This window comes from Gadus macrocephalus, chromosome 8 (genome assembly GCF_031168955.1).
Source record: "Gadus macrocephalus chromosome 8, ASM3116895v1".
In the NCBI taxonomy this organism is placed as follows: Eukaryota; Metazoa; Chordata; class Actinopteri; order Gadiformes; family Gadidae; genus Gadus; species Gadus macrocephalus.
Window position 1 is genome coordinate 7010596 of NC_082389.1, and position 10111 is coordinate 7020706.

The 10111-nt window shown below is 46.3% G+C and overlaps 1 protein-coding gene across 1 annotated transcript; it reads left to right on the forward strand.

Annotated features, from left to right (window-relative positions):
- Positions 1–5012: 5012 nt before the first annotated feature.
- neurod6b (neuronal differentiation 6b) lies at positions 5013–7117 on the forward strand. Its single transcript, XM_060058463.1, has 2 exons — positions 5013–5328; positions 5617–7117. The coding sequence occupies exon 2, from the start codon at positions 5621–5623 to the stop codon at positions 6677–6679; it is 1059 nt and encodes a 352-aa protein (XP_059914446.1). The 5' UTR covers positions 5013–5328; positions 5617–5620; the 3' UTR covers positions 6680–7117.
- The last annotated feature ends 2994 nt before the right edge of the window (positions 7118–10111 follow it).

The following is a 10111-nucleotide window of genomic DNA, read 5'->3' on the forward strand; positions in this document are numbered from 1 at the left end:
GTCGCCGATGTCTCAGATGCAGGCAACCAGACCCATCTTCTAAACACCCAGGTGGGGGGGTTGGTGGTGGTTTGGGGGATGGGGGGGGGGGGCGGGGGGGGGTACTTCAACGTCTGCCTGCCGACTTACCGGCAGTACTAACATATTCACGTTATAGATTTTTTTAAAGACATCCATTATTCATGCGTTCATATTTTAATACTTATTAGCACATGGCTGCCGCCCACCTGCATACCTGCTGTGTTCCCGCGGAAAAGAGCAGTGGTGTGGGCTACACAGTCGGAATACGCAAACGACGAGCGACTGAAAATGAACACGCAAAACAATTAAATAAACAACTAAACCCGACAAAAAAAAAAGTGAACTTCCTAATGTAACCGGATGCATTCAACCTCCCAGAGCTCGCTGGAAGGGCCCCGTTCAGCTGACCTCCATCGCTTTGAGGGCCCTCAGTGAGAGTGCGGCAGCGGTATATTAAAATAACACGCAAACAATTGAATAATTAACTAAACCCGATTTTCTTTTAAAAACATAGTACTTCCTAATGTACCAGAATATACTCAACCCTTCCAGGGCCCCGCCCGGTTGACCTCCATCTCTTTGAGGGCCCTCAGTTAGAAGAGCAGCAGCAGTATATTCATGGGTCTTTGTCTTTTCTTATACCCCCCGCCCCCCACCCCAGCCGAGATACGGTTACCGGCGGCGACGAAGAACAACAACAACAATGACACAACTTGGCGGTGGTGCTGCCACGCGATGCCCACCTGTGTGGGTGGGACGTCGGGCGCCCAGGCAGCTGAGCAGGGCAGCATATGGAGTTTCTAATTGGCTAGAACAGCACAGCTGGAGGATAGCACTCGGAAGACTCGGCCCCTGGTAATCAGTCCCAGAATCCTCACCACACCGCCCGCATGTCCAGGGAGAGAGAGAGAGGGAGAGAGAGAGAGAGAGAGAGAGAGAGAGAGAGAGAGAGAGAGAGAGAGAGAGGGAGAGAGAGAGAGAGAGAGAGAGAGGGGACTGGACATGAGGGCAAGGGTCCCGTCCCTGACGCCTATAGGTCCGATAGGCCCCGTTGCGTTACATGGAGACGTGGTAATTCCTGTTAACTGTAGGCCTCGATCTGATGATGACAGCCGTCGCTACTATCTCATGGAAGGTATAAAAGGAAGAAGAATGGGCTCCATTGTTCTAAAGGCCATCCGTGTTGATGCGCACAGCAAGGATTCCACTCCCACACGTTTCAAGATGGATGCCTTCAGCGGGATCGTATGCAGATATATATAATGAGGCCGTGACAACATGATGGACGTGCTGCAGTAGAAACAAGGGGCCTGTATATTCCGTAATATAACATACATACATACATACATACATACATACATACATACATACATACTTACATACATACTTACATACATACATGTATACATACTCACATACATGCATACATACATACATACATACATACATACATACATACATACATACATACATGCACACACATACATACATACTTACATACATACATGTATGCATACTTACATACATACATCCAGTACATGCATACTGTACATACAGAGATACGTACAGAGATACACACATACATACATTCATACATTTGATCATCCTATAAGGGGGGGAAAACTACGACTTTTAAGTAAGAAGACCAAAACTAAAAATTCATATTCACCCCTGGGGTGCTAGATGGAAAGGGATGAGGGGGTGGGGGGGGGCATGTTCACACCCTCACACCTTGGAGCTGACAAGTACCACCCGTCTACGGTGGGGGTTGGAGGCTGTAGGGGGCTCCTCACCTGCCTCTTGCCTGTTCCCCACCGCTGATACGCGGACCCCATCATTCCCCATCCGAGCCCCATCATAACCACGGCCCTTTTACTGTCACTGATGTTTTGAACCTGTGACACCAACCATGTCAATGTTGTTGAAGTTTTGCAAAAAAAAGTGTGGTCCTTCTGTACGTATTGACAGGAAGTGTCCACAACGTTTCACTTTTAAACCATGAAGTGATTTGTCACGGCGGGTATAATTATCTCATCCTGATTTTTTCAATGTTCAATTTTAAAATAGCAAAAAAAAAAAAGCATACAAAAATAAACTAAAAAAACATATTTACCCTTGTCCAATCCGACGGTACAACCGGATGGATCCAGTCTGCATAGCTGAACTTTGAACGGTCCCCCCCCCCTCCCCCCCAGCTCCAGCCCTCCTCCCCCAGCCCGTCCTCACACCCCTCACCCGGGATGCGGGCTCTTAACGTTAACTGCTGACATCAATTGTGGAACACTTTCGACTTAACGTGCGATGGGTGGCACCTTCCGATGCCGTCGTACACCTCACACCATGCCTATAAAAGCTGATAATGTGATAATTAAAAAGGAGGACAGGCGCGGGAACTGTAAGTGGGAGCCGGCGGAGCCCAGATTGAGCCGACCCAAGCTATTTACTCCTCTGCTCAAATTAGAGACCTTTGTTGGAGATTCTGGAAATACGATCTGTAAAAGATCCATTACATGTATTAATTAGGAGAAGGGTTGCTGTGAGAAAAAAAAGGTGTGTGTGAGAGTAGGGCTGGGCTGTCATATAAAGTCACATGCTTTAGTTCAAGACATGAAACTAGAAACTCTCAGAGACAAAAGATCCCCATCATATCTCACTCTCGCGTGCTTTCTCTCAACCACACCATGATTTATTACCTGCAAAGACAAGAGAACTAATTAGTGGAGTAATTAATTAATATAAATTTGCATATTTGCATTTGCAATTAGTGCAGTCAACTGATTAGTCTGAGATGGGGAGTTTGACTCATCAGATGCTATGTGTGTGTGTGTGTGTGTGTGTGTGTGTGTGTGTGTGTGTGTGTGTGTGTGTGTGTGTGTGTGTGTGTGTTTGGGTGCTGGACCAGAACACCAGCTGAGGCATTTCGGGAGAACTGCAGTGATGAAGGAATAGATCTTTTGTGTGAATGTGTGTTTGAATGAATGTTTATGTGTGTACATGTGCACGTTTGCATGTGTGTAGAAGAAATTGTATGTCTGTGTCTGTGGGGTGTGTGTGTGTGTGTGTGTGTGTGTGTGTGTGTGTGTGTGTGTGTGTGTGTGTGTGTGTGCCCGCACACATGTGTGAATGCATGTGCGGATGCATGTGTATGAAATGTGTGTGTGTTCGTGTTCACACACACAGAGACACAAACACACACACACGTAGGTGCGTGTGTTCATGCGTTCACCCGCATGTTCACAATCGTGTTGGGTCGTCTTGTATACATTTGGAGTGACGCCATCACAGGCGCGTATTAGCGGCGGCGTTGGCATGTCCTCCATTACATGAGGCATCATGGCCACCGCAAAGAACCTCTCGCTGGTCCTTACCAGTCGCCTTCAACTACTGAGGCGTCTGAGGTGTCATGGGCTGCCATTGTGATCAGAGCACTGCAAGGATGACATTTGGCCAGGCTCATATATATATGTATATATATATATATATCGCTGTCTAAGCTAGTGTCCAAGGGCTCACCGATAGATTGATAAGGTGATAAGGGTTCGTAATTGATTCCCCTTGCAACAAGGTCGTTCATACACACATACCTTACCATGAGAGTGTGAAAGTGTGTACGTGCGTGCGTGCGCCTGTTTGTGGGCATATCATTGTGTGTGTGTGTGTGTGTGTGTGTGTGTGTGTGTGTGTGTGTGTGTGTGTGTGTGTCAGGTTGTTTGTGAATGTATTCAACACTAACTGAGGAGTGCATACACCCATATCCAGTGCCAGCTGTGGCCCATTGTGGAGTTGGCAGCGAGCCATTGGTCCATTTCCATGGGGTGTGCTTTAGAGGTACTATAAAGCCACCAGGACTATGCAAGGGGGGGGGGGGGGGAGGGGTCTCTGGCGTATTCTTAGACGTACCCCACCGGAAGCTGATGTGTGCCCCCCACAACGATCTGAACCTGATTAATAATAATAGAGCCGGGAAAAGGATAGCGATCAAGTGTGCGCGGCGCGGGGACAGAAACATAGAGAGCACGTAACACTTTGTTGTGTAGATGGATGATTTGTTTGCGTTTGTTGTGACTCCGCTGTAATTTGTGACTCGCTGGCTGGGTTTTACACGGCGTTTAATCAGAAAGATGGATCTGCATGCGTATAAGGTTATGGTTGTGTTATATTACAGTATGAGATTATCGTCGCAGTGTCACATTTAGTGCGGACAACTCGTAAAACAAATGTGACCAGGAGCTAAATATATAAACAGGGATTAAAATACTTGATACTATATACCTAAAGTATATTTGACCAACTAAATATGAAACAGATATAGACGTTGAGATGCACATATAGAAAGACAGACAGACAGACAGACAGACAGACAGACAGACAGACAGACAGACAGACAGACAGACAGACAGACAGACAGACAGACAGACAGACAGACAGACAGACAGACAGACAGACAGACAGACAGACAGACAGACAGACAGACAGACAGACAGACAGACAGACAGACAGACAGACAGACAGACAGACAGACAGACAGACAGACAGACAGACAGACATACAGACAGACAGATAGAAGTATATATGGACAGATCGATACTAGAGTGATTGGCAGATAGATAGATAGATAGATAGATAGATAGATAGATAGATAGATAGATAGATAGATAGATAGATAGATAGATAGATAGATAGATAGATAGATAGATAGATAGATAGATACTGACTGACAGAGACACATGCATGCAACCACATACACACACACGCACGCACGCACGCACACGCACACACACACACACACACACACACACACACACACACACACACACACTCACACAAGTTCCAAGTTCCTGATGAATCTCATGAATCAATTTATAATTTATAATTTTAACGGAGATATAAAAAAATATATATATAAAAATGTAAGTTGTTATCCTTCTCCGGTTTGAGATGTTGACGGTGTGCGCGGGCCTCCCTCTCCCCATTACCGGAGATGCCAGATGATCGGTAAGGAATGGAGGTCCCACGGGACAACAAGCACGTGATCTACGCTGCCACGGGACGTCAGCGGCAGATGGCGTGGGTATACCCACTCTGGCAGTTGGCATGAGTGTCATTTCTCAAAGAGAGAGGGAAAGGAGAAGAGAGGAAGAGAAAGAGGGAAGAGGTACAGAAGGCTTCACACACTCACACACACACACACAAACGGAGACAGCATCGCGTGATCTCATTGTGTGTTGTGCAGGAGGAGAGAGTGCAGGACGGTATTCTGAAGGAGATATTTGGTGCCATGTCTGCTGCCCGCTGACACAGCCAGAGGTAGGACTCATACTCCTATCGCGTTGTTTGGGGAAAGTGACGACTGTTTTTTCAGATCAACTTTTCGTCGATCATTTTATTTCGTTATCATGATTTGAGTAGGCTAACTGCTTTTTAAAAGGGGAGCAATAACAGTAAAACGCCTGTCCGTGTGGGTGTGTGTGTGTGTGTGTGTGTGGGTGTGTGTGTGATACTCACCATCTAATTAAATGACATAACAATATGCTGTTTGGACCACCCTGGCTCATTGTGTGTGTTCGTGTTTGTGTGTCTGCTGTTCCTTTCTAGGAAAATGTTGACATTGCCCATTGATGAACCAGCTATGATGTGTGAGCCACGGTTCGGTGCGAATTACCCCCGCGAGACATTACCTGAGGACCTGGCGCGGGATATCGGCCGGCGGGACAGCATGCACGAGGATATGTCCAACTCGGACATGCGTGAGGATGATCTGCTGGAGGACGAGGACCTCTCCGAGAGAGAGGAGGACGAGGACGAGAGGGAGGAGGACGAGCCCGACGCCAACGGGATAGCCAAGACGCGGGGGCCCCGGAGGAAGAAGCCGTCCAAGGGGCGCCACGAGCGGGTCAAAGTTCGACGGCAGGAGGCGAACGCGCGGGAGCGGAGCCGCATGCACGGCCTGAACGCGGCGCTGGAGAGCCTGCGTAAAGTGGTGCCGTGCTACTCCAAAACCCAGAAACTCTCCAAGATCGAGACGCTCAGGCTGGCTAAGAACTACATCTGGGCTCTGTCCGAGACTCTGAGCGCGGGAAAGAGGCCGGACCTGCTCGCCTTCGTGCAGACCCTGTGCAAGGGCTTGTCCCAGCCCACCACCAACTTAGTCGCAGGGTGTTTACAGCTGAACGCCAGAAACTTCCTCACCGACCACAACGGGGATGTCATGTTCTCCGCAAGGCCCCCCCCTTACGACTCCATGTACCCCTACCCCGGCTCCGAGGCGAGCGCCCCGCCAGGCCACAGCAGCAGCGGCGGCGGTACCGCGGACAGCGCCAAGCCCTTCCGCCACTACAACTACGGTGGTGCCGCGTACGACGCCGGCTACTACGAGAACGCGTCCCCGGAGGGCGGGAGTCCCCACCTGGACGGGCCGCTCAGCCCGCCGATGAACTTCAACGGGATCTTCTCGCTGAAACACCACGACGAAGCGTCCGAATACAGCAAGAGCAGTCCTTACGGGATGCGCTACTGCGGTGCGCCAGGCCGCGCCGCGCTCGGGCAGAACTCCATGTATCGAGGGGGGGGCCCCGAGGCCCGGTTCCCCTACGACCTGCACCTCCGCGGCCAGCCCTACCAGCCGCAGGCCGAGATGCACGGCGCTTTCCACAATTGATGGAGAGTTGGGAGCACAGGTTTTCAACAACGGGGATGTATGCCACGTTTTTAGAGAGGAGTTAAGAAGAGAGGGACTGTTGACACACGAAACACATGAATGAGAAGAAGAGATAAAACAGGTTTTATTGCGTTTGAGTTTGATTTTGTGGTGCAACTTCTGGTTGGGTTGTCTGGTGTAGGCTGGTCTACGTCACTTTTACTTGTATGCCTTTTTGGACACTGTTAAGTTTTGAGAGAAACTCTGAGAAACTGCTTGAGAGATGAAAATGAATTACACACACACACACACACACACACACACACACACACACACACACACACACACACACACACAAGCTGTGGAGCATATATTAGAGTTTGGTGGTAATATCCAGTGCACAATATAGGCCTAACTATTCGGAAAATATCACAATTCTTATACGAGGCATCAAAATGACGATCCTTCTGATGAAGGCAACGAAACTTCATGGAATTGCTCATTTTTCTTCTTCAGGCGTCAAAGCTTTTAATCTGTTCGCAATAAACGGAGCTATGCAAAGGAGCCCAACACAATCTCTTCTTAATGTTATATAACTAGTAGAATTACCCTTACATCGCCATCAAGTTGAGGATTACGTTTAAAAAAATGAGCTAAAGAAGGATACTTTGGAGACTCCATCTGTGTTGGAGACCTGCATGTTAGGGGTCGGATCTATAAATACAGTCTCAACTGTTTGGTGAAACGAAAAAAAATATTTGTGAAGCAGAAGCATTTGTATTTGCAGTTGAAGTTGTGTGGTAAATGTAAATTATTTTATTTATGTATTTATTTCGCTATTTATTGATCCGTAAACATGTGTATGTGGATGCCTTTACACTCTGTTTCTGTTGAATTATGGTATATTCCGATTTCAATCGCTGGTGTATTTATCTTGGCCTCAGATATTAAGAATTTGTTGGAGGAAAGTAATCCTATGCTTTCACCTTTTAGTCCAGTAAATGAGCGTTAAGTATAAGAGGTTGTTAAACAGGAGTTATGCAACGAAAGGAACTTTTGGAGTGTTAAATGTCCCATGAACTGTAAAGTTAAATAGTCCAGGTGTGGGAGCTATAGGCCTATTTACCGGGGAACTGTATTGCACATGTATTTCTGCACAAAATTCGCGATTGTCCTCATAAATGCAGTTGATTTTGTAACTGCCTGAGTTATTATTGACTGCCAAAATTTTGCCATTTTCGTTTCTCACAATTTCGACGGTTGGTCAAACGCAAAATAAAGAAATGTAGAAAGTCAAAGATGAAGAGCGCAGAGCAAACAGTATTCTGCAGCCCATGCATTAAGTTGGATATATGGAGTTAACGGATCTGTGTTCAAATTAATTTAAACAAGCCTTGGGTTAATCTGATAAATACAGATAGGCCTACACATTTCTTTTGATATGGCTATCTCACTATAGGACAATTTATATATATTTTTAAGAAACAATGCATAAAGAATCCCATGTACGATTTTCCAAGCAAAGGCTATAAACGAACTAATTTAAACGAAAATCTGGTAAAGTTTTTGCTAAATTAAATGCATAATTATCCTAATCGTATATTAAATAGCCCGCGAAATGCGTTGAAAGGCTGTTGGAAGTTACTTACTAAAAGGCTGGACTTGGCTCACCTAATGCAATCAACAGCCCATTTATCCAAAAATCTATTAAGCAAAAACATAGTCATTCACTTAAAGACCATCATCGAAATATTTTAAATGAATTTAATTGAATGATTTGGCCGGCTGTCGAGAAGTCTGACATAGTCTGGGGGGAATTGGTTGTCAGCCAACGATCTCTTTCTTCCCCTTCAGAAATGGAAAGGTGCTAGAGCAAATCCCCAGAGAGAGTCTGGTTGAGCTGCTCAGAAGAAAGGGTCGTTATACCTTAACAATTCTGTTCTTCAAGGCAATAGGCTACTGGTGGCCTGTCGTTATTGTGGCGCAAGGAGTCACTCGATACGATTTACGAAGATGCAAATTAACGGCATTGACAGGAATTGTCTCCTAATTTCAAAACTAAGGAAATATATGAATTTTAACTCGTTAAGTTAGGATATGTTGCTCCAGTAATTATGCAAGCGTGGCATGCATGGCATCGGGCCCAAACACCATCAACCGGACACACACACAAACACACACACACACACGCACACGCACACACGCACACACACACACACACACACACACACACACACACACACACACACACACACACACACACACACACACACACATTCACACACACGAATATTTATTTATTATTCTTTATTTAGGCTTTATTTATTTATTCCTCATGTGCCTTTCTTTATGTATTTTATGTCTTAAAATACTGCAGTGAAAATTATAAATTAATTCTTAATTTCAAGAAATATCCAAGATTAGGAAAGAAACCTCAATATTCCGTTACTTTTTAAATGTTACAATCCTGCGTTAGAGATTGTCTTTTTATTTCATTCCAATTTGGCTTTGCGTTGAAGAGCGTGGTATAGGTCAAAGATGAGACAATTAATTTTCTAATTTCACTAAGAAATCGGTGAAAAGAAAAAAGTAGGCTATCCATATATGAGCAATAATCAGCAAAATCTAATAACTATAGAATAGTGTTTCATAAATGTACAGTGGAAAATAAAGCGTGTACCGACAGGGTAAGGCCTTGACCTTGAGCAATTCAGGATCCTGACCAATCAGAAGCCTCAGTGTGAAGCACTTCACACTCAGAGAGTTGGAATGCAGCCTTTAAGAAACCGAGGTAACACTTGAACAAGACTATCTGTTCCGACAAAGACACGATACCGTCACAACAACCCTTACAAATACATTTCAAATAGAATCACTTAACGGTGCATGCGGTTGGAACCCCATGCATGTCTTCAGTACCATATTTAACTTCAATTAAATATTTTCTTTGCGAAAAAAACAAACAAAACAAAAGAAAAGACGATTGAATTGTCCCAATATGGGCGGAGAGGGAGGGGCCGACGGGATAGAGCACGCGACAGACCCTTCCCAGGGCTGAAGGTGCTCACCCGTCGGGCCAACAGCAGCAGCCCTCATTTGTCCCCCTGGTTCACACCCTCTCCTCTCATCCCACCATCCATTCACCACTTGCCAAGAGTGCATGGGAACTGTCTGTGTGTGTGTGTTTGTGTGTGTGTGTTTGTGTGTGTGTGTGTGCGTCCGCGCGCGTGTGTGTGCATGTGTGTGGGTGTTGCTATAGGTCGGGGACGTGGGGAAGGGATGCTCTGTGTGTGTGTGTGTGTGTGTGTGTGTGTGTGTGTGTGTGTGTGTGTGGTAAGCTCCCACGAGAGGGATTGGGGGGGGGGGGGGGGGGGGGGGGGGATCCCTGTTCCCACTGACAGGAGTTACCGGGGCGACAACGCGGAGGGGTGCATCAGGGTCAAACGTGTACAC

What these genes read in the sequence shown, in the direction of transcription:
- neurod6b (XM_060058463.1), top strand. Translation starts at nt 5,621, where the DNA reads ATGTTGACATTGCCCATTGATGAACCAGCTATGATGTGTGAGCCACGG.